Raw genomic sequence first — 26,330 nt, 5'->3', positions numbered from 1 at the left:
CATTGTTTTGTACAAGCTTTGGTTCGTATAAAACCTGTCATTAAGTAAATTTCTCCTCCTTGGAGTTTGAATTTGGTTCTGGGGGCTCTTCAAGCTCCTCCGTTTGAACCTATGCATTCTTTGGACATTAAATTACTTTCTTGGAAAGTTTTGTTCCTTTTGGCCATCTCTTCTGCCAGAAGAGTTTCTGAGTTATCTGCTCTTTCTTGTGAGTCTCCTTTTCTGATTTTTCATCCGGATAAGGCGGTGTTGCAAACTTCTTTTACATTTTTACCCAAGGTTGTGAATTCTAACAACATTAGTAGAGAAATTGTAGTTCCTTCATTATGTCCTAATCCTAAGAATTCTAAGGAGAAATCATTGCATTCTTTGGATGTAGTTAGAGCTTTGAAATATTATGTTGAAGCTACTAAGAATTTCCGAAAGACTTCTAGTCTATTTGTTATCTTTTCCGGTTCTAGGAAAGGTCAGAAGGCTTCTGCCATTTCTTTGGCATCTTGGTTGAAATCTTTAATTCATCATGCTTATGTCGAGTCGGGTAAAACTCCACCTCAAAGGATTACAGCTCATTCTACTAGGTCAGTTTCTACTTCCTGGGCGTTTAGGAATGAAGCTTCGGTTGATCAGATTTGCAAAGCAGCAACTTGGTCTTCTTTGCATACTTTTACTAAATTCTACCATTTTGATGTGTTTTCTTCTTCTGAAGCTGTTTTTGGTAGAAAAGTACTTCAGGCAGCTGTTTCAGTTTGAATCTTCTGCTTATAATTTAAACTTTATTTTGGGTGTGGATTATTTTTCAGCGGAATTGGCTGTCTTTAGTTTATCCCTCCCTCTCTAGTGACTCTTGCGTGGAAATATCCACATCTTGGGTAGTCATTATCCCATACGTCACTAGCTCATGGACTCTTGCTAATTACATGAAAGAAAACATAATTTATGTAAGAACTTACCTGATAAATTCATTTCTTTCATATTAGCAAGAGTCCATGAGGCCCACCCTTTTTTGTGGTGGTTATGATTTTTTTGTATAAAGCACAATTATTCCAATTCCTTATTTTTTATGCTTTCGCACTTTTTTCTTATCACCCCACTTCTTGGCTATTCGTTAAACTGATTTGTGGGTGTGGTGAGGGGTGTATTTATAGGCATTTTGAGGTTTGGGAAACTTTGCCCCTCCTGGTAGGAATGTATATCCCATACGTCACTAGCTCATGGACTCTTGCTAATATGAAAGAAATGAATTTATCAGGTAAGTTCTTACATAAATTATGTTTTTTTTTATTTGTTCCATCAAACATTAAAGCATATTTATTTCATGTAATTGGCAAGAGTCCATGAGCTAGTGACGTATGGGATATACATTCCTACCAGGAGGGGCAAAGTTTCCCAAACCTCAAAATGCCTATAAATACACCCCCACCACACCCACAATTCAGCTGTTTCAGTTTGATTCTTCTGCTTATAATTTCAGTTTTTTTCGTTCTAAAGATTAAAACTTTTTGATTTGGGTTGTGGATTCTTTTTTCAGCGGAATTGGCTGTCTTTATTTTTATCCCTCCCTCTCTAGTGACTCTTATGGGAAGTTCCACATCTTGGGTATTGATATCCCATACGTCACTAGCTCATGGACTCTTGCCAATTACATGAAAGAAAACATAATTCATGTAAGAACTTGATAAATTCATTTCTTTCATATTGGCAAGAGTCCATGAGGCCCACCCTTTTTGTGGTGGTTATGATTTTTTTGTATAAAGCACAATTATTCCAATTCCTTGTTTGATGCTTTCGCTCCTTTCTTATCACCCCACTTCTTGGCTATTCGTTAAACTGAATTGTGGGTGTGGTGAGGGGTGTATTTATAGGCATTTTCAGGTTTGGGAAACTTTGCCCCTCCTGGTAGGAATGTATATCCCATACGTCACTAGCTCATGGACTCTTGCCAATATGAAAGAAATTAATTTATCAGGTAAGTTCTTACATAAATTATGTTATTTTATTTAAATGGTCCTATAGTTGATCAATCAGTCTTGTGTAGGCTTGTCCCAGTCAACCAATACAAACTCGTTATTTTACTTTAAGAGTATCAAATAATGTGCCTCTAATGGCTACTAAAATATATTTTTGTGCATGAGGTTATCTGCACAATGATCTTGCCAATGTGAATGAATATTTTTATATTACTTAATAAGGTTTTCAATTTAAAAAATAAAAACATAATAGGTCCACCATAGCCAGCCAAAGACTTAACTCAAAGAAAAACCTTCTACCTTGATAAGCTCACCTGCATATGCTGAAGGGTGTATGAAATATTCTTCACACAAAACCTCACAGTCTTTTCCAAGCTTCTGAATATTTTTTCCTCCTTGTTAAATATTTGGTCTTTCACCTAAAATATGCTCCAAGATGTTAGCAAGAAGTGAAATCCTTAAAATATCTACCAGCTGACGCATGTTTAATCCCTATTCATGCAGACCTGCCTAGTCTACAGTATATAGCAGGTTGTCTGACAGCAGAGGTTGCAAGGAGAGCAGTAAGTGATTATCTTTTCCCCACACACTTTTTACAAAGGAAAGGGATTCATTCTAGTAAAATATAGAGCTATTTTTACAGATGTTTATTTACCATATATTTTAGGATGTAGATTATTGGAATAAAAATATGTCATTTGAATTTGGTATATTTTAGCTAAATGCAGAGTAAACATTTTTTTCTGCAGTCTTGCTATAATTTAACATAAGGGATGGGTTTGAAGTTATTGTTTGTTTGCCAAAACTGTTTTTTCAATAGCCAAACTCCACCCAATGCTTTTTTTTTTGGAGGAGCCAATTCTATGTTGGAATAGACAAGACTAGTATAGGAATAGATATGTGGCAGGGTTAGGTTGTGAAGCCTTCCATGTGCTCTTCCAGTTGTCAGAATGGGAAAACTTTATAAAGGAATAGACACTGCAGTGTTGAAACCTAGGTTTCCTCTTATCTCTCTCTTCTGTAGAGGACTGTTAGGGACAGACATGAAACAGACAATAAAAGAATGTGTGCAAAGCAGGCTAACAGTGTTTCCAACATGTCAGGGCCCATTACTTTATAGACACCCAGGGGAAGTGAGAAAATCAACAAATTCCAGATCTAAATTACAGGAAAGGGAGGTAAAATGTACTAAAAGTATAATACAAAGACAGTTGTTTTACATGAATTAAACATTTTATATTAAAATCTCAAAGTGTCTACTGTCCCTTTAAAAGGTCTTGTGGGGTAACCAGTTGCATATGTTAATTAAAAGAACATAAACCCCAAAATGTTCTTTCATGATTCAGATAGAGCATGCAATTTTAACAGCTTTTCATGTTACTTCTATTATTTAATCAGCTTTGTTCTATTAGTATCCTTTGTTGAAGTGCATACTAAGGTAGGCTTAGGAGAAGCAATGCATTACAAGGAGCTAGTTGCCTTGTTGATGGCTGCACTTATATACTCCTTGTCATTGGCTTCCATTATGTGTTCAGCTAGCTCCCAGCAGTACATTGCTGCTCCATCAACAAAAGATACCAAGAGAATGAAGCAAATTTGTTAATAGAAGTAAATTGGAAAGTTGTTTTAAAATGGTATACAGTGGGGCAAAAAGTATTTAGTCAGCCACCAATTGTGCAAGTTCTCCCACTTAAGAAGATGAGAGAGGCCTGTAATTTTCATCATAGGTAATACCTCAACTATGAGAGACAAAATGTGGAAACAAATCCAGACAATCACATTGTCTGATTTGGAAAGAATTTATTTGCAAATTATGGTGGAAAAAAGTATTTGGTCAATATCAAAAGTTAATCTCAATACTTTGTTATATATCCTTTGTTGGCAGAGGTCAAACGTTTTCTGTAAGTCTTCACAAGGTTTGTCACACACACTGTTGCTGGTATGTTGGCCCATTCCTGCATGCTGATCTCCTCTAGAGCAGTGATGTTTTGGGGCTGTCGCTGGGCAACACAGACTTTCAACTCCCTCCAAAGGTTTTCTATGGGTTTGAGATCTGGAGATTGGCTAGGCCACTCCAGGACCTTGAAATGCTTCTTACGAAGCCACTCCTTTGTTGCCCGTGCGGTTGTGTTTGGGATCATTGTCAGCTGAAAGACCCAGCCACGTTTCATCTTCACTGCCATTGCTGATGGAAGGAGGTTTGCACTCAAAATCTCACGATACATAGCCCCAGAGCCCCCCCATTCATTCTTGCATGTACACGGATCAGTCGTCCTGTTCCCTTTGCAGAGAGAAACAGCCCAAAGCAGATGTTGCCACCCCATGCTTCACAGTAGGTATGGTGTTCTTTGGTTGCAACTCAGCATTCTCTCTCCTCCAAACACGATGAGTTGTGTTTCTACCAAACAGTTCTACTTTGGTTTCATCTGACCATATGACATTCTCCCAATCCGCTTCTGGATCATCCAAATGCTCTCTAGCATACTTCAGATGGGCCCGGATATGTACTGTCTTAAGCAGGGGGACACGTCTGGCACTGCAGGATCTGAGTCCTGGCGGCGTAGTGGTGTTACTGATGGTAGCCTTTGTTATCTTGGTCCCAGTTCTCTGCAGGTCATTCACTAGGTCCCCCCGTGTGGTTCTGGGATGTTTGCTCACTGTTCTTGTGATCATTTTGACCCCACGGGTGAGATCTTGCATGGAGCCCCAGATCGAGGGAGATTGTCAGTGGTCTTGTATGTCTTCCATTTTCTAATTATTGCTCCCACAGTTGATTTCTTCACACCAAGCTGCTTGCCTATTGCAGATTCACTCTTCCCAGCCTGGTGCAGGTCTACAATTTTGTTTCTGGTGTCCTTTTGACAGCTCTTTGGTCTTCACCATAGTGGAGCTTGGAGTGTGACTGTTTGAAGTTGTGGACAGGTGTCTTTTTATACTGATAACAAGTTCAAACAGGTGTCATTATACAGGTAATGAGTGGAGGACAGAGGGAGCCTCTTAAAGAAGAAGATACAGGTCTGTGAGAGCCAGAAATCTTGCTTGTTTGTATGGTGACCAAATACTTATTTTTCACCATAATAATGCAAATAAATTCTATCCAAATCAGACTGTGATTGTCTGGATTTGTTTCCACATTTTGTCTTTCATAGTTGAGGTATACCTATGATAAAAATTACAGCCCTCTCTCATCTTCTTAAGTGGGAGAACTTGCACAATTGGTGGCTGACTAAATACTTTTTTGCCCCACTGTATATGATATATATATATCTGACTCATAAAATAAAAACATTGGTTTTTTTTTGTACCTTTAAGACTAGTGGTTCAAAACATTTGTGTATATGGCTTATTTGACATCCTTTTTTAATAAAATATAAATATCACAAACAGTGCAAGCTCAAAACCAAAAAGTAAACAATAAAAAAATGTGATAGTGCAAACACACTGTGCTGAATCCTATGTAGAAATGGATGAGGTTATGAAAGGATATAGTCCCACTTCAATCTGGAGACCTCAAAAAAGACATTTTAATAGTGAAAGACCATTATTCACATGTAGATTCCTAGGTAAATTGGAATCTTACTCACGCTTTAACTGAGCTCTCAAAGGATAAACCCCTCTGCAGGTATCACTCAGGACGACTGGATTAAATCACATAAAAATGTATTTATAAAACAAGATAAAGGACAAACACTTTACAGAGCTATAACTGGACAGTCTAAAGTAAATTGGGATCTATGGCTAAACAATGCCAGTTGCCATTTGACACTACTAACCAGAGAGACTGTGCAAACAAATGTCACGCCCCTTGAGCAGCAGTGTCCGTTATAGCTCTCACCCATGTGAGTAAGATTCCAATCTAACTGGGAATATACATTTGTACAACAGAACTTCACTATTACATTTTCTAGTTTTTGATGTCACCAACGGGTGGCGATTGACATCTCCAGATTGAAGTGGGGCTATATCCTTTCATAGCCTCATCCATTTCTACATAGGATTTAGCACAGTGTGGTTGCACTATCACATTGTTTTTTTGTATCCCTTTTTAATGCATTAAACAAAATACTGTCATTTACTTAAAGGACATTAAACTCATATGATATATCCACAATTAAAGGGACACTGAACCCAATTTTTTTCTTTTGTGATTCAGATAGAGCATGAAATTTAAAGCAACTTTCTAATTTACTCCTATTATCAATTTTCATTATCAAATCTTCATTCTCTTGGTATCTTTTATTTGGAATGCAAGAATGTAAGTTTAGATGCCGGACCATTTTTGGTGAACAACCTGGGTTGTTCTTGCTGATTGGTGGATAAATTCATCCACCAATAAAAAAAGTGCTGTCCAGAGCACTGAACTAATAAAAAAGCTTAGATGCCTTCTTTTTCAAATAAATATAGCAAGAGAACAAAGAAAAATTGATAATAGGAGTAAATTAGAAAGTTTCTTAAAATTGCATGCTCTATCTGAATCACAAAGAAAAAATTTGGGTACAGTGTCCTTTTAAGCACTGCATTTCAAAAGACACGGTTTAAAAATAATTTCACACTGTCATTTTGTTATTTAAAAATTAAAAGCAGTTCAGGTATACACCCCTTGAAAAACCTAGTGCAATTTATGTTCCTGGTCTATGATGTGGCCAGTGAGAGACATTTGTATATTAACTTATGCTCTGATGTAAATTCTATAACCGATAGACAGGGACACCAGTAGCATTTGCTGAGCCATACGCAAGTCAAATTTGTGGGGCCCCACAGCACTTTTATTTCCCTTCCCAGTATGCCCTGCCTACCCATGCCCCAACATTCAGTGTTACCTATATAAAGAATAACACTATGTATTACACCTCCTGATACCATAAATGCTTTCATATTCATAAACTAAGTATGTACATTGCAACCCCTCATACCCTCACCCCTGAAAGTGCGAGGCCGTGGGCAGGTGCCCATCTCACCCTGCCCAAAAGTGCAGGCCTGCCGTTAGATGCAGCAAATCAGATAGCTTGTTTAGGCAATTTGCTGCATTTTGAAACCTAGGTTACAGATTTTGCTTTTTGGGCCTCTCTAGGGAGTGTGGACAAAGAAATATTTTACACAAATGCTAGAAGTGTTTAATTTTCCTTTAAAGGGACATGAAACTCAAACATTTTCTTTCATGATCCAGGTAGAGCATGAAATTTTAAGCAATTTTGTAAATTATTTCTATTATAACATTTTCTTCATTCTCTTGGTACCTTTTGTTGAAAAGCAGGGACGTAAGCTCAAGAGCGTGCAAGTGTTCGGAGCACTATATGGCAGCTGTTTTGCAAGAATTGTATCCATATGCAAGAGCACTATATGACATATACCTAGGTATCTATTTAACAAAGAATTCTATGAGAATGAAACAAAATTTGATAATAGAAATAAATTGGAAATGTATTTAAAATTGTATGTTCTGTGTGAATCACAAAAGAAAATTGTTAGCTTTTATATCTCTTTAAGTAAGACAGGGGTACTACATCCTTTATGAAGTGAGTGAAATTAAAAACAATGTTTTGATGTATTTTACAGCAAAAATCAGGGGAAATAAATAATGTATTTTGCATGAATATTTATAAACATTTTACAGGGAAATTGAAATTGAATATCCCTTTAAAATACAGCATAATGGTTTTCCAGCACTGCCTAAGAAAGCAGTTTAATTAGAATCCATTAGAAATATCACGTTTACAGATAACTTTGTTAAAATGAATCTACCTGCAGCTCTCTTCCAGTCAGTAGCTTCAAGGTGGCTGGTAACTCGCTTGGACTTTTTGGTTATTGAATGAATACTGAGTTTGGATAGTTTGTCTTTGAGAGATTCTTCTTCATCTGCCCTCCTGTATTTCAGCACTGAAACATTTCAAACAGCATGAAATATGATCATATTGATGTTATAGAGGTAGCCAAACTTGTAATGTTATATTGACATTGCTGTCAAAATATAGTTTTGATTTCTAGAAGAATTATTAATCAATTAGTAATCAAAGGGCTCTGGGAAAAAATGGTTGTATAATTTTATCTGAAGCTGCGGAAAAAACAATGACATTTTTGATAAATTCATATTCCTTATATAAGCACACCTATGTTTAATGTGGTCTTTATGCAATGCAGTCCAATAAAGGTTTAAAAAGAGGACATGTGGAAAATGAATGAAAACTAATACTATTTTAATTGTAAATAAGAGCACATTTGCCACTTGAATGTCTTCTTTAGCTATCAAAGTTTGCACCTTAGAATAGAAGTGAAGGTCCAGTATTGGATTATATGTATTTATTTATATCTAGTGCTACATGTACTTAAAGGGACACACACATGTAAAAATGGCATGCTCCAGTTTGTTAGAGAACATTATTTTTCAATAATGTCTCTAGTTTACAATGTCTTTAAAGGGATATGAAACCCAAAATGTTTTTTTTTCATGATTCAGATAGAGCATGCAATTTTAAACAACTTTCTAATTTAATTCTATGATCAATTTTTCTTTGTTTTCTTTGTATCTTTTGTTGAAAAGCAGCGACATATGCTTAGGAGTCGGTCCATTTCAGGAGCACATTATAGCAGCAGTTTTGCAAGATTGTTATCCGTTTGCAAGAGCATTTGATGGCAGCACTATTTCCTGCCGGATGCCTACCTAGGTATCTCTCCAACAAAACATCATGGGAATTAAACAAATTTGATAATAGAAGTAAATTGGAAACTTTTTAAAAAATGGTATGCTCTGTCTGAATCACAAAAGAAAATGTGGTGGGTTTCCTATCCATTTAACTGCAGTCACTCCCTGGAGCTGCAAGGATTATAGCTCCGAGGAAGGAGATGACCAGACCGTCAACCAATCGGGGGCAATAGTTGCAAATAGTCACCAATTATAGACCGTGTTCTGCTTGGGAAATGCAATTATTGTGGCTCCCAGAATGGATTTAACCTATGTGTTTAATCATTTTACAGGGATTAAACAGAGTTAGCTAGGATCAGTAATAAAAAAGTACACACTCTAAAAATAATAGTGTGTCATTTTTGCTTTGGAATGTCACTTTAAAAAGGTTTATTTTTAACACCAGATTAATTTGCAAAAATAGTGACATTTTATGGACATTATATACAACCACACTTTTCTTCAAACACTTTGACTACAACGTGTCATCATGCGTATCACAGCCTGTGTGTGTATGACGACTTGTGTTTGTCATGGAGGGGAACCACTGAACCGCAGCTGTTTTAGGCGATTCACTGCACAGCAGGTCTGGGACCATTGGTGGCAGCATTCCCAAGGTTTCAATGAGAGAGCCAGTGATGTCACCACAAATATCTAGTGATGTCACAAAGGGGCGGGGTTGGTGTAGCTGCAAGGGAGCTGGATGGCGGAGGTTATTCAAACCCTTTGATCTCAGCTCCCTTAGCAGCTACAGATGATCAAACAAAAAAAAAATGAAAAAAAAAATGGTAGTGGTCCTGAAAAACACCTGTCCCCAAAAATAAAAAGTCACAAAATGTGTTTTACTGGGGAACACATAATAAATACATTGAAATTTTTATATAACACCCCCATGCTCACACACAACTTTTTTTATAGTGGACAAGTACATTTTGTGTTTATTACCAGGTGATATACTCTGGCACAAATGGGCCCCTCTAGTTTTTAATTACACTATTACACCCCAAAAGACCCCATCAGCCCTGCCTTCAAATTTGTATACCCATGATTACAGTTTTGTAAGGTGATTACAGTATTAACAGTGGTCACCTGGTCTATTTTTAATGTTACTTATTAAAATCTTAACAAAAATATACATTTGTTTAATATTTTTTGTTGCAGCTTTCTGGCATGCAATTAAATATAAATGTATAATATTATATAACGAATCTGCTGGGCCTGCTGAAAAAAATAATAATTTGTGTGGGTCACTCACTGAAATATGACTAAATAATGATTACATTTAGGCAGCAAAAAAAAGCTGTAGATCAGCTGAGCATGGGGTTTGAAATATCTTAAAGGGACATGAAACCCCAACTTTTTCTTTCATGATTTAGATAGAGAAAACAACTTTCAAATTTACTTCTATTATTTAATTTGCTTCTTTTTCTTGTTATCCTTTGCTAAGAGGTTTATCTAGGTAAGCTCAGGAGCAGCAAATAACCTAGGTTCTAGCTGCTGATTGGTGGCTGCATATATAACCGATTGTGATTGGCTCACCCCATGTGTTCAGTTAGAAACCAGTAGGGCATTGCTGCTCCTTCAACAAATGATACCAAGAGAATGAAGCAAATTAGATAATAGAAGTGAATTAGAAAGTTGTTTCAAATTGTATTCTCTATCTGAATCATGAAATAATTTTTGTTGGGTTTCATGGCCCTTTAGCAACGAAGGGGTTAAATTGAGCAACACTTTTTTTTTTTAGCTTTTTGATGTACTGGAGCTTTATTCACACACGAGTTGAAGAATGACTTATTGATTACAGCATTTGATTCATTGATGTTACTCACCTCCTTTTATAATTCTAGGTTACATGTTGTACAATATTTTCACATTACCATACTGTACTTTTTATGTTTGTTTGTTTGTATTGGATGCTCTTGCTTGGCACTGATAATTAAATTGACAGCTACTGTTTTTTTTCCTGAGAGTAATATATAGCTCAGGGGAAAAAACTACTTGTCCACCTAATGTTAAAGGGACAGTCAACTCAAAATAATTTATTGTTTAAAATGATAGATATCCCTTTATTACCCATTCCCCAGTTTTGCATAGCAAACATGGTTATATTAATATACATTTTACCTCTGTGATTACTTTGTATCTAAGCTATTTCTAAAAGCCCCTTGATCACATGACTTTTTATTTATTATCTATTGACTTGCATTTTATCCAATTAGTGCAGTGTCTGCCACAACCCACAGCCGTGAGCACAATGGTTATCTATATAGCTCACGTGAACTAGCAGCCTTCTGCTGTGAAAAGCAAATAAAAAGCATGGGGTAAGAGGCTGTCTGTAGTGGCTTAGAAACAGACAGAAATGTAGAGATTAAATGTTATAAAGTATATTAATATAACAATGTTGGTTGGACAAAGCTGGGGATTGGGTAGTAAAGCCGTTATCTATCTTTTTAAACAATAACAATTTTGGCGTTGACTGTCCCTTTAAAAACAGAAAAAAGCCATTTTTTTAACTCATGCAATACAATGGGGCCTATTTATCAAGCTCCGTATGAAGCTTGATGCCCCGTGTTTCTCGCGAGCCTTGAGTCTAAAGATCGCTGCTCGATAACCTGTCCGTCTGCTCTGAGTCTGCGGACAGACATTGCCGGATATCAACCCAATCGGGTTGATTGACACCCCCTACTAGGTGCCGATTGGCTGCGAATCTGCAGGGGGCGGCATTGCACCACCAGAACTGCCTGGTGCAATGATAAATGCAGAGAGCGTATGCTGTCGGCATTTATCGATGTGCAGCGGACATGATCCACAATATCGGATCCTGTCCGCTCACATCATGATAAATAGGCCCCATTGTCTTACTCACTCTGGTTTAGTAGACTAAAGAACATTTCCAACCCTATATAGATCATTTGGAGATACTGTTTTTACGTGTAGATATCAAAAGATAAAATAGGTATTTATATTAATGACTCATATTTTAAGGAACATGAAACCCCAACATTTTCTTTCATGATTCAGATAGAGCATACAATTTTAAACAACTATCCAATTTATTTCTATTTCTAATGTGCTTTTTCTCTTGGTATCCTTTGTTGAAGTAGCTTTGATGCACTACTGGTAGCTAACTGAATGCATTGGGTGAACCAATGACACAAGGCATATATGTGCAGCCACCAATCATCAGCTCCTGAGGCTACCTAGCTATAATTTTCAACAAAGGATACCAAGGGAACAAAACAAATGAGATAATAGGAGTAAATAGGAAAGTTGTTTAAAATCACATGTTCTATCTGAATTTCATATCCCTTTAAATGTAGCATTTACCTCATTGAAAAAATTAGTATCTGGGATAAATATATTCCATTTCCAAACCAGACAACTAATAGTGACAACAAAAATGTTCTTTGAATCTAGTACATTATTTTGTTGTTCTACCAGTTGTAAAGTTTACAACTTGTGACAGAATATACCTTTATTTGAGCCAATATACTTTAATGCATTGTCATGTTACCTAAATCCTTTCTTCTTTTCAATTCATTAATGTTAACATTCATGTCCCGGACAGCAGTAAATGCATCTTGAAGTGTCCTGTAATCCGGGTGGGAGGCTGGCGTAGCGTTCACAAGCTCACAAAGCAGTAATGGGTATTTCATCACACGTTGGATTGGTTTAATCATTAGTGATCCTATGTCCAGCAAATTGGGCTTCCCTCTAAAATGTCAAAAAGATACAAATATGTTATATATTGTTTCAAAATAAAAATAATAATAATAAATATTTTAACATCTCTAAAGCCAATAACCAACAACATTCACTGTACTATTGGTAGGATCAGTAAAGCCCTGGAACTTAGTGAGCATTTCAGCACTTTATGTCTATCAGTCCGTCTGTCTATCTATCTCTGTCTGTCTGTAATGTACATCTGGCAGTTACGCTCACTACATTCGGCTCTTTTCGGAGCCAGATTTCTTCTTTTGATTCTTATGAAAGTGTAATTTCTGTGCAAATTCAGATCTTACTGTGTTGCACTTTCAAAGGAAGAAATATGGTTCTGAAAAGAGACGAATGTTGCGAGCAGCTGCCTTTTTTTTGGATTTTGTAGTGAACTAAACTGCTGAATGTACAGGACTACCATCTATCTATAACACACATATATAATCATATCTATTTTTATTTGTTAGAATCGCTTTAAAGGGACAATGTACTCAAATTTGTTCTAACAAGACTACCCCCAACACCACCCAGGACACGCCTGACTACACCTGCCCTAGCGCACAGCGCATCTTTATCAGTGACACACTCGTGGAGACGTACAAAAAAAGTCTCTTTATCTCACTATCCTGGAAAGCCTCTAGAAAAAAAAGTTGGGGGGCAACTAAGTTATTCTTATGAAAAAGCAACATTTAAATATGGTGATTTTCTGTGTGACAAAAATGTAACATAAAAGCTATTTAAATCTAGTATGAAACGTATGCATATGCTCACTGGCTGATAGCTACTTCCTGCTAATTCTTATAGGCTGATAAAAACTTCCTGATAAAGCTTATTGGCTGATAAGTCATTCCAGCTAAAGCTCATTGGTTGATAAGTACTTCCTTCATTTAGCTGACCATGAGTATTTGTACAGCTAATGAGCCTTTTAAGAAATAATACAATTCACACAGCTGTTATTTTCTAGTTAAAAGGACAGTCTAGACTCTAAAGCAAAAATGACAAACTCTGACTTACTAGTGCATGTCATTTTTGCATTAATGACTGTGTTTTTAACCAGCAAAAGGGGTGAAAGAGACATTAAAGCGTTGTCTTTCAAATGTATTTTAAAACTAATATTTTGACAATTTTTGGTGCATCTGGTCCATGGAAAAGAAGCTCATTGACTGAGAAAGAAGTTTCTTACAGCTCTACTGGTGGATGGTGATATACAAGAACATAAAGGGCTAGATTACAAGTGGAGTGCTAATTTATCACACACCCGCAAATGAGCAAATTCACCTGTTTGCGGGCGTGCAATAAATAACCAGCCATTACAAGTAGCAGGTTATTGGTACCGGTAGCAATTAGCGCTCAGAAAAATTAACCAGAGGTCAGACCTAGTTAATTTTTTAAAACAAAGTGCCCAAATTGGCCCCAAACTTTAGTGCGAGGGTGTGTTTTAATTTTAAAAAAAATAGCATCTTTAATTTTTATTTTTTTTAAACTGCATGAAGCAGTTTTATGGGGTTAAAAGTGGCGGGCGGAAAATAAACGGCACTGAAAAGTGCCTTTACATTGCGGTCTATGTGGACTGTGTGTTCCCAGTAAATATATATGTATATGCTTATATATATATATATATATATATATATATATATATATATATATATATATTTATGTGTATATATACACTTATTAACATATAAATATATATGTATATATTCATATACATATATTTACATTTGCTGCCCATAGCTGGCTCCCATTGGAGCCTATGGAAGTGCACTCTATTAAGCGCATAGCTTCCTAGTAATGCGAACATGAGGTCGTGTTCACCTTGCGCTGCACTTCAAATACCAGCAACAATTGCGTGCACTGGAGTGGAGCGAAATATCGTGCAAGCGCAATTTTTGCGCTCCACTCGTAATCTGACCCAAAATGTTTATTTTTTAGCACTGGAACATACGTTGTCAAAAACAAACAAAAATCGGAAATAGTTAAATAAATCATATGTCCCTTTAAATAAATAGCTGGAGTCGCATTTGGTAGGAGCATGCTCCAGAGACTGGCAGGTCATGCATCTGCAGCTTCTGATTGGCTCACAAGAGCTGCAATGCTTGTGGCTCAAGCAGGACTTTACCTATGTGTTTAACCTCTTTGTGGGGGTTAAACACATGGTTAACTTAGGTTGCTATTGTTAAAATTATATTTTATAGGAAATGAGAGTATATTAGAAGGTACTTATAAATTGAAGCAGTTTTTTCCCTCAGATTTTTTTCAGACAAATTTTTAAAAAAAATCACCATGTTTAAATGCTACTATTTCATTTAAAGGACCAGTCAACACAGTAGATTTGCATAATTAACTATGCAAGATAACAAGACAATGCAATAGCACTTAAAGGGACAGTACACTGTAAAATTGTTTTTCCATAAATGTATTTTAAATGTTATACCAACTGCACAGTATAAAATATTTGAGAAATTGCATTTTCGGGTTTATTTGTGTATCTAAAGTAGCTGGTTGTGTGCTTTGAAACCACAGCCTATTACAATGGGTTGAGCTTCAGGTAATATCAGATCTCATTATGTTATCACTTTTATGTACGCAGACTTGCTTCCTTATCTTATATTTGTCTGGAACACCAAAGCTCAATACATAGAGAGAACAATGGAAAATTATCATTTTATTACTTAACTATCATGCCCCCCACTGAGGGTGTAATCTCTTCTGCTGGCTGTGTTTACTTAGGCTTGTCAATAGCGTATACGCCAGTATCAAAACTTTCAGTATAGATTGGGAAACCAAAAGCTAAATCAGCTATTTCAAATGCTGAAATAGGAGTAAAGGAGCCACTTGCAACCAATTTAATACACTCTAGCAGGTAAAAAGGATCATTAAGAATAATTTAAAGGGGAGAAAGTTTTTGGGTGAACTGTCCCTTTAATCTGAACTTCAAATGAATAGAAGATTTTTTTTTCTGACCATTTTAAAAGTTATGTCTATTTCCACTCCCACTGTATCATGTGACAGCCATCGGCCAATCACAAATGCATACACGTACCATGTGACAGTCATCAGCCAATCACAAATGCATACATGTACCATATGACAGCCATCAGCCAATCACAAATGCATATACGCTTATTCTTGCACATGCTCAGTAGGAGCTGGTTAATAAAAAAAGTTTAAATATAAAAAGACTGTTCACTTTTTTTAATGGAAGTAAATTGGAAAGTTGTTTAAAATTGCATGCTCTATCTGAATAATTAAAGTTTAATTTTGACTTGTGTCCCTTTAACTAAAATGTAAATAATATAATAAATGTGAGCACAGTGTCCCTATAACTTTCAATCAGTTAATGGAAAACATGACTTAGCTCCATGATCTAATAAGATTCATGTTTTTTTTTTTTCAAACAACTAAATAAACCATAACATACAAAGTTTATATTACAGCTACAAGCTTCATTACATTACCCCCTAAGGCAATCAAACAATCCTCATTATGGGCAGAACCATGTATGATATCATTGCAGGAAGTGACTGGGGAAAACCAAACATAAAATCTTAAAGGAACATTTCATTTCTGTGTTGCATATAGAAGAAGGTGTCTTAAAATGAATTGCAATTTTATTATTATTACTATTATTATTATTTTATATTATTATTACCGGTACTATTTTGTTAGAGTTCCTGTACTGAAAATAAACATTTTCTTTGTTTTTATGCTGGTAGAGGTGTGTCCCTGTTATCCAATCCAACCAGTAAGCAATCTGTTCCTAAGAATCCATGCACAACATGATAACATAATTTATGTAAGAACTTACCTGATAAATTAATTTCTTTCATATTAGCAAGAGTCCATGAGCTAGTGACGTATGGGATATACATTCCTACCAGGAGGGGCAAAGTTTCCCAAACCTCAAAATGCCTATAAATACACCCCTCACCACACCCACAATTCAGTTTAACGAATAGCCAATAAGTGGGGTGATAAAAAAGTGCGAAAGCATATAAAATAAGGAATTGGAATAATTGTGCTTTATACAAAAATCATAACCACCACAAAAAAAGGGCGGGCCTCATGGACTCTTGCTAATATGAAAGAAATGAATTTATCAGGTAAGTTCTTACATAAATTATGTTTTCTTTCATGTAATTAGCAAGAGTCCATGAGCTAGTGACGTATGGGATAATGATTACCCAAGATGTGGATCTTTCCACGCAAGAGTCACTAGAGAGGGAGGGATAAAATAAAGACAGCCAATTCCTGCTGAAAATAATCCACACCCAAAATAAAGTTTAAAGAAAAACATAAGCAGAAGATTCAAACTGAAACCGCTGCCTGAAGTACTTTTCTACCAAAAACTGCTTCAGAAGAAGAAAATACATCAAAATGGTAGAATTTAGTAAAAGTATGCAAAGAGGACCAAGTTGCTGCTTTGCAAATCTGATCAATCGAAGCTTCATTCCTAAACGCCCAGGAAGTAGAAACTGACCAAGTAGAATGAGCTGTAATCCTTTGAGGCGGAGTTTTACCCGACTCAACATAGGCAAGATGAATTAAAGATTTCAACCAAGATGCCAAAGAAATGGCAGAAGCTTTCTGGCCTTTTCTAGAACCGGAAAAGATAACAAATAAACTAGAAGTCTTTCGGAAAGACTTAGTAGCTTCAACATAATATTTCAAAGCTCTAACAACATCCAAAGAATGCAACGATTTCTCTACTAATGTTGTTGGAATTCACAACTTTAGGTAAAAATTCAAAAGAAGTTCGCAACACCGCCTTATCCTGATGAAAAATCAGAAAAGGAGACTCACAAGAAAGAGCAGATAATTCAGAAACTCTTCTGGCAGAAGAGATTGCCAAAAGGAACAAAACTTTCCAAGAAAGTAATTTAATGTCCAATGAATGCATAGGTTCAAACGGAGGAGCTTGAAGAGCCCCCAGAACCAAATTCAAACTCCAAGGTGGAGAAATTGACTTAATGACAGGTTTTATATGAACCAAAGCTTGTACAAAACAATGAATATCAGGAAGATTAGCAATCTTTCTGTGAAAAAGAACAGAAAGAGCAGAGATTTGTCCTTTCAAAGAACTTGCGGATAAACCTTTATCTAAACCATCCTGAAGAAACTGTAAAATTCTCGGGATTCTAAAAGAATGCCAAGAAAAATGATGAGAAAGACACCAAGAAATATAAGTCCTCCAGACTCTATAATATATCTCTCTGGATACAGATTTACGAGCCTGTAACATAGTATTAATCACAGAGTCAGAGAAACCTCTTTGACCAAGAATCAAGCGTTCAATCTCCATACCTTTAAATTTAAGGATTTGAGACCCTGATGGAAAAAAGGACCTTGCGACAGAAGGTCTGGTCATAGCGGAAGAGTCCACGGATGGCAAGAGGCCATCCGGACAAGATCCGCATACCAAAACCTGTGAGGCCATGCCGGAGCTACCAGCAGAACAAACGAGCATTCCTTCTGAATCTTGGAGATTACTCTTGGAAGAAGAACTAGAGGCGGAAAGATATAAGCAGGATGATACTTCCAAGGAAGTGATAATGCATCCACTGCTTCCGCCTGAGGATCCCGGGATCTGGACAGATACCTGGGAAGTTTCTTGTTTAGATAAGACGCCATCAGATCTATTTCTGGAAGCTCCCACATTTGAACAATCTGAAGAAATACCTCTGGGTGAAGAGACCATTCGCCCGGATGCAACGTTTGGCGACTGAGATAATCCGCTTCCCAATTGTCTATACCTGGGATATGAACCGCAGAGATTAGACAGGAGCTGGATTCCGCCCAAACCAGAATTCGAGATACTTCTTTCATAGCCAGAGGACTGTGAGTCCCTCCTTGATGATTGATGTATGCCACAGTTGTGACATTGTCTGTCTGAAAGCAAATGAACGATTCTCTCTTCAGAAGAGGCCAAGACTGAAGAGCTCTGAAAATTGCACGGAGTTCCAAAATATTGATCGGTAATCTCACCTCCTGAGATTCCCAAACTCCTTGTGCCGTCAGAGATCCCCACACAGCTCCCCAACCTGTGAGACTTGCATCTGTTGAAATTACAGTCCAGGTCGGAAGCACAAAAGAAGCCCCCTGAATTAAACGATGGTGATCTGTCCACCACGTTAGAGAGTGTCGTACAATCGGTTTTAAAGATATTAATTGAGATATCTTTGTGTAATCCTTGCACCATTGATTCAGCATACAGAGCTGAAGAGGTCGCATGTGAAAACGAGCAAAGGGGATCGCGTCCGATGCAGCAGTCATAAGACCTAGAATTTCCATGCATAAGGCTACCGAAGGGAATGATTGTGACTGAAGGTTTCGACAAGCTGAAATCAATTTTAGACGTCTCTTGTCTGTTAAAGACAGAGTCATGGACACTGAATCTATCTGGAAACCCAGAAAGGTTACCCTTGTCTTAGGAATCAATGAACTTTTTGGTGAATTGATCCTCCAACCATGATCTTGAAGAAACAACACAAGTCGATTCGTATGAGATTCTGCTAAATGTAAAGACTGAGCAAGTACCAAGATATCGTCCAAATAAGGAAATACCACAATACCCTGTTCTCTGATTACAGACAGAAGGACACCGAGAACCTTTGTAAAAATTCTTGGAGCTGTAGCTAGGCCAAACGGCAGAGCCACAAACTGGTAATGCTTGTCCAGAAAAGAGAATCTCAGGAACTGATAATGATCTGGATGAATCGGAATATGCAGATATGCATCCTGTAAATCTATTGTGGACATATAATGCCCTTGCTGAACAAAAGGCAAGATAGTCCTTACAGTTACCATTTTGAACGTTGGTATCCTTACATAACGATTCAATATTTTTAGATCCAGAACTGGTCTGAAGGAATTCTCCTTCTTTGGTACAATGAAGAGATTTGAATAAAACCCCATCCCCTGTTCCAGAACTGGAACTGGCATAATTACTCCAGCCAACTCTAGATCTGAAACACAATTCAGAAATGCTTGAGCTTTCACTGGATTTACTGGGACACGGGAAAGAAAAAATGTCTTTGCAGGAGGTCTCATCTTGAAACCAATTCTGTACCCTTCTGAAACAATGTTCTGAATCCAAAGATTGTGAACAGAATTGATCAAAATTTCTTTGAAAAAACGTAACCTGCCCCCTACCAGCTGAGCTGGAATGAGGGCCGCACCTTCATGTGGACTTAGAAGCAGGCTTTGCCTTTCTAGAAGGCTTGGATTTATTCCAGACTGGAGATGGTTTCCAAACTGAAACTGCTCCTGAGGATGAAGGATCAGGCTTTTGTTCTTTGTTGAAACGAAAGGAACGAAAACGATTATTAGCCCTGTTTTTACCCTTAGATTTTTTATCCTGTGGTAAAAAAGTTCCTTTCCCACCAGTAACAGTTGAGATAATAGAATCCAACTGAGAACCAAATAATTTGTTACCCTGGAAAGAAATGGAAAGTAGAGTTGATTTAGAAGCCATATCAGCATTCCAAGTTTTAAGCCATAAAGCTCTTCTAGCTAAAATAGCTAGAGACATAAACCTGACATCAACTCTGATAATATCAAAAATGGCATCACAGATAAAATTATTAGCATGCTGAAGAAGAATAATAATATTATGAGAATCATGATCTGTTACTTGTTGCGCTAAAGTCTCCAACCAAAAAGTTGAAGCTGTAGCAACATCAGCCAATGATATAGCAGGTCTAAGAAGATTACCTGAACACAGATAAGCTTTTCTTAGAAAGGATTCAATTTTCCTATCTAAAGGATCCTTAAACGAAGTACCATCTGACGTAGGAATAGTAGTACGTTTAGCAAGGGTAGAAATAGCCCCATCAACTTTAGGGATTTTGTCCCAAAATTCTAATCTGTCAGACGGCACAGGATATAATTGCTTAAAACGTTTAGAAGGAGTAAATGAATTACCCAATTTATCCCATTCTCTGGAAATTACTTCAGAAATAGCATTAGGAACAGGAAAAACTTCTGGAATAACCACAGGAGATTTAAATACCTTATCTAAACGTTTAGAATTAGTATCAAGAGGACCAGAATCCTCTATTTCTAAAGCAATTAGTACTTCTTTAAGTAAAGAACGAATAAATTCCATTTTAAATAAATATGAAGATTTATCAGCATCAATCTCTGAGACAGAATCCTCTGAACCAGAAGAGTCATCAGAATCAGAATGATGATGTTCATTTAAAAATTCATCTGTAGAGAGAGAAGTTTTAAAAGATTTTTTATGTTTACTAGAAGGAGAAATAACAGACATAGCCTTCTTGATGGATTCAGAAACAAAATCTCTTATGTTATCAGGAACATTCTGCACCTTAGATGTTGAAGGAACTGCAACAGGCAATGGTACATTACTAAAGGAAATATTATCTGCATTAACAAGTTTGTCATGACAATTAGTACAAACAACAGCCGGAGGAATAGCTACCAAAAGTTTACAGCAGATACACTTAGCTTTGGTAGTTCCAGCACTAGACAGCGATTTTCCTGAAGTATCTTCTGACTCGGATGCAACGTGAGACATCTTGCAATATGTAAGAGAAAAAACAACATATAAAGCAAAATTGATCAAATTCCTTAAATGACAGTTTCAGGAATGGGAAAAAATGCCAATAAACAAGCTTCTAGTAACCAGAAGCAAAGAAAAAATGAGACTGAAATAATGTGGAGACAAAAGCGACGCCCATATTTTTTTTTTTTTTTTTTTTTTTAGCGCCAAATAAGACGCCACATCCGGAACGCCGACATTTTTGGCGCAAAAGGACGTCAAAAAAATGACGCAACTTCCGGCGACACGTATGACGCCGGAAACAGAAAAGATTTTTTGCGCCAAAAAAGTCCGCGCCAAGAATGACGCAATAAAATGAAGCATTTTCAGCCCCCGCGAGCCTAACAGCCCACAGGGAAAAAAGAGTCAAATTTTTTAAGGTAAGAAAAAATGATTGATTCAAATGCATTATCCCAAATATGAAACTGACTGTCTGAAAATAAGGAATGTTGAACATCCTGAGTCAAGGCAAATAAATGTTTGAATACATATATTTAGAACTTTATAAATAAAGTGCCCAACCATAGCTTAGAGTGTCACAGAAAATAAGATTTACTTACCCCAGGACACTCATCTACATGTTTGTAGAAAGCCAAACCAGTACTGAAACGAAAATCAGCAGAGGTAATGGTATATAAATAAGAGTATATCGTCGATCTGAAAAGGGAGGTAAGAGATGAATCTCTACGACCGATAACAGAGAACCTATGAAATAGACCCCGTAGAAGGAGATCACTGCATTCAAATAGGCAATACTCTCTTCACATCCCTCTGACATTCACTGCACGGTGAGAGGAAAACCGGGCTCCAACTTGCTGCGGAGCGCATATCAACGTAGAATCTAGCACAAACTTACTTCACCACCTCCATAGGAGGCAAAGTTTGTAAAACTGAATTGTGGGTGTGGTGAGGGGTGTATTTATAGGCATTTTAAGGTTTGGGAAACTTTGCCCCTCCTGGTAGGAATGTATATCCCATACGTCACTAGCTCATGGACTCTTGCTAATTACATGAAAGAAACTTGTTAGTTTCAACAATTTAAGTAATTAACCTCTTAAGGACATATGACGGAATTTTTCCATCATAAAACAATTGAGCAAACTGAAAGCTGTGTCCTTAAAGGGTTAAATAGTATTTTTGTTTTCATGCAAAAAAACAAACAAATGTATTTTTAGCATATCTAATTCTTGTCCTTTAATATACATGACAGAACATCCCCTTAAAGGGATGTTAAAGTCAGTATTTGTACTACCTAAAAGAAGATATTTTAGAAAGTGTTACTTTTTTAAACAAATGCTCTTGTTCTAGGTCCACAAATAAAGCTGTGGGAGTTGTCCCTTTCAGCCTATGAGCAATTTTTTTACTTAGAAATTAGCACACACTCAAGCACCTCTTTTAAGTGTTGGTAGCATTTTATACAGCTAGAACTGTACCGGATTTCTTGCAGAAAAAAAAATATTTTTAACCGTTGCTCTTTTATATACACAATAGACATTTTTTATTTGAATTACATTTTAATCAGGAAACAGCAAAATCGGTTAAATGTAATAATTTTTTTCTAACCTCATTTAAAAATTAATTTTGAAGTGGGCGGCCAGAGTGCCCAGTATTAGAATTCCATTGCTATATTAAAAAGTAGGTTATAGATAGCGTATATTCCTTAGAATGGAAGAATTAAAGGCCATCTAAAATATTGCTTCCATTCCGGATCTGATTATACAAATTGGAAACTGGACCCTCACTGTAAAAGCTCAACAGCAGCTTGGTCCCATTTTGCACTGGAACCATGACAGTGTAGTTTTGGAAGCTGGGCGACTTTTTTTTCTGGAAGCACCATCATATCCAGAATAAAATAATAAGGACCACAGATGAGGAGGCTTTTAATAAGGTTGTTCATGACTCCCAGGTAGAATATTATTACAGGTGGCCCTCGTTTTACAACGGTTCAATTTACACAGTTTCAGAATAACAACCTTTTTTCCAGTCATGTGACTGCTATTGAAAAGCATTGAGAAGCAGTGCATTTATTAAAATAGCCAGTAGGTGGAGCTGTCCGCTTGTGTTGCAGCAAAGCCAAGCAAGCTGAAATTATTCAGTTTAACCAGACCTGAGCTATTGAGCAGATTTCAAAGGAACAAGATCTTCCTGTCTATAAATCAGTCCAGATTGGAATGCATAGAAAGAACTGTTTGCAGAAAAATGCAAGTGAAGTCTGTGTTGTGTGATTATTTTATTAGGTTTATAATGCTGTTTAGCAAATGTTTTTGTTCATTTAACTTAGTTTAATTATATATTCTGAGTTGTGTGATTATTGTATTAGGTTTATAATGCTGTTTAGCATTTAAAGCCTTCATTTCAAAGCTTTAAAAATAATGTATTAGGTGTTACTTATGACAATTTTGAGAGGGGCCTGGAACCTATCTCCCTCACTTCCCATTGACTTACATTATAAACTGGGTTTCAATTGACAACGATTTTGATTTACAACCATTCCTTCTGGAACCTAACCCCGGCGTAAACTGAGGGCTACCTGTATACGGTTCACCATGATTTTTAAACATTTGCTTTGTAACTACATATAAAGATCTTTTGACAGAAACATGTTTCTATAAAGATCATTGGTTATAATAGAGGCTTTTTGATTACAGCAGGATTTTTTTTTAATTTGTTTCAATACTATTTTACATCTTTATATTTTAACTTTTCAGTTTATCATCACATATATAGCAAATTATTTGATTTTTATATAAGATTGTATTTATTGTTATTGATTAAATTAGACTAGTACTACCATTCATGAATTTTCCACAGGGAACTAGAAACATATTTTAAGTATAATGGTCCATAATAATAGTTTTTTTTCTGTATTCTTCTGATTCGCTTACCAGCTGTGTTCTGCAATTGCAATACACTGACTTTTGAGCAAAAACAATTCTAATGAATGTATTTTTCATTTAATTATTTTTTTAAATGGTATTATTGCATTAGAATGTTATTGATACAAGTTTTAATTAGTAGTTTAATTACTCTTTAATTTACTTAAAAATTGTGATTGGGTAAAATTAAATAATAATATATATGGTTCTTCTCTAATTTTAATGAAGTCCTCATAATGTATGCTGTATTTATCTAGACTTGATAAAATACACATTTTAGGCAACTTTTTTTTTTTTATAACAATTTACGTTTTATTTTTGGTTTACAAGATTACAAGTATTGTATGTCTAGTGTGTTAGCAGTAAACTGCACATTTTGCTTCCAAAGGTAAAAAAATGCCTGTCTGTAACACACTGAACACCACTTGGTGTCTCCAGACACTTCTTGTTATTTCCAGTTTTCAACCTTATGAAATCATACGCTCTGTGTTGGATCCGGGCACTCGGTGAGCAAACATGGATATTTCCTGGACAGTTTGCTCTTGTACAAGATAAATATGCAGAGTAAATATGCCTCTAATTGATGTAAAAACAATAAGATTCATATGATCAGACCTAGCTTCCTTTTCTGTCTGTCAGAAGTATTGAACAGGAAAAAAAGCTGATATTAGACTATAATTTCTGATTACTCGTAAAACAAGTTATACCTTTATGTGACAAATCAGTAACTGAAAAGCTTCTAGTAGAAAATTCTAAGTAAAACAATTAGATGCGTTTGTATAAGAAAGAAAAAAGAAAATGGTGCAGGTAACTAATACAATTCTATCATCTTCCTCATCAGACAAAATCTCCTCATAATACTTTAATTGGCTCCGGCCTGGTATAAAAGTTAATTGGCTCCGGCCTGGTATAAAAGTTAATTGGCACTGGCATAGTATAAAGTTCTCAGAATTGTTAATAATGTAGTGGAACTAAATAATGATTGATTACTATATCAAACTATTGTAGAGGTATTATTGTAGAGGTTAAGTTTGTAGTGTTTTTCCAGAATTTTATGTCACAACACAATTTAATCACAATTTCCCCCCCCCAGTAGTTTGCATCTGCCATTATAAATCATGAACAAACAATCCTACCCATAGACTGCTGTTTCATTCTTTCACAAATTAAATGACATTAGATATCAGCAAAGTGAAAACAAAATCTGATTAAAGACAACTTGTCAGAAAATATTTAAAGTTAAAGGGATATGAAACCCCCCCAAAAAAATGTTCTTTTGTGATTCACAAAGAGCATACAATTTTTAAAAAAGTTTCCAATTTACTTCTTTTATCAAATTTGTTTTGTTCCCATGGTTTCTTTCTTGCGGAGGTACCTAGTTAGGTGTCTGGAGCACAAAATGACAAGAAATATTGCTACCATCTGCTGCTCTTGCATATGGATAAAAAGTCTTGCAAAACTGCTGCCATATAGTGCTCCAGAGAAGTGCATGCTCCTGCTTTTCAACAAAAGATATCAAGAGAATGAAGAACATTTGATAATAGAAGTAAATTAAAAAGTTGTTTAAAATTACATGATCTATCTGAATCACAAACAAAAAAATGTTGGGTTTCATGTCCCTTTAAGGTTGGCTAAAAGAGAGGTCTTTCACTTTGCAAAGGGTTACAGAAAAGTACCCATAACAGGTTTTATGTTAATATGTTATGAATAAAAAATATTTTTCTTTGCATGAAAATAGATAAATAGATATACCTGCATATCATATGCAAAATATGTTTGTGACAGTGTTCCCAGTTTTTAAGTATTCCCTCTTCCCAAGTAAGATTTTTTATGACATCATAGATGACATCACTCATGACATTGCACCTCCCATTCTCATCATAGATTACATCATAAATGTAATTAGTTGACATCAAATACATCAATCACATAATCATGGGGCATTCAGTTATATGCTAATCACTGATCTTATCCTGATGTGGAGCATCACAGAAGTGCACCACCTTTGCAACTTAAAAGAAGTTAAACATAGGTTTCGATTTTTGATATGTTAGAAAAAAAATTGCACAGATTTACTTAAAGTTTAAAATTCAGGACTATATTTTTTTCTAATGTTTTCTTGTAAACTCTAGCCAAATAACTTAAACAATAACTTAAAAGGTACAGTCTACATCAGAATTGTTATTGTTTAAAAAGATAGATAAAGCCTTTATAACCCATCCCCCAGCTTTGTCCAAGCAACATTGTTATATTAAAATACTTAAAGCGACATTAAACACTAAATCAATGCTAGATAAAATGAAGCATTCAAAGAAAAGTTTAGCATGAGAATAACATGTAGATGTATTTTTAAAAGTTTTATTAGCTGTTTAAATATTGTGTTAAGTTTTGGTGTCTAAAACAATGGGAGCTGCCATGTTGTAACTTAGGTTACCTTCTCTGCTGTGGCCAATTAGAAACAGTTATAAATAGGTCACTAGAGTGTGCAGCCAATGGCTGTGTGGAATTTAACAGTGTTCTGCACTTTC

At 36.0% G+C, this 26,330-nt stretch overlaps 1 protein-coding gene across 1 annotated transcript in view; it reads right to left on the bottom strand.

Moving 5' to 3' along the window:
* ARHGEF38 (Rho guanine nucleotide exchange factor 38) overlaps nucleotides 1–26,330 on the bottom strand; it is a 124,192-nt gene that overhangs the window by 28,935 nt on the left and 68,927 nt on the right. Inside the window, 4 exon segments of the mRNA XM_053700799.1 lie at nucleotides 2,282–2,386; nucleotides 7,710–7,739; nucleotides 7,741–7,844; nucleotides 12,161–12,360. Of these exon segments, the coding sequence (XP_053556774.1) occupies nucleotides 2,282–2,386; nucleotides 7,710–7,739; nucleotides 7,741–7,844; nucleotides 12,161–12,360 (439 nt within the window).

Source organism: Bombina bombina, chromosome 2, assembly GCF_027579735.1.
Source record: "Bombina bombina isolate aBomBom1 chromosome 2, aBomBom1.pri, whole genome shotgun sequence".
Lineage (NCBI taxonomy): Eukaryota > Metazoa > Chordata > Amphibia > Anura > Bombinatoridae > Bombina > Bombina bombina.
This window is presented reverse-complemented; position numbering and strand designations above follow the sequence as displayed.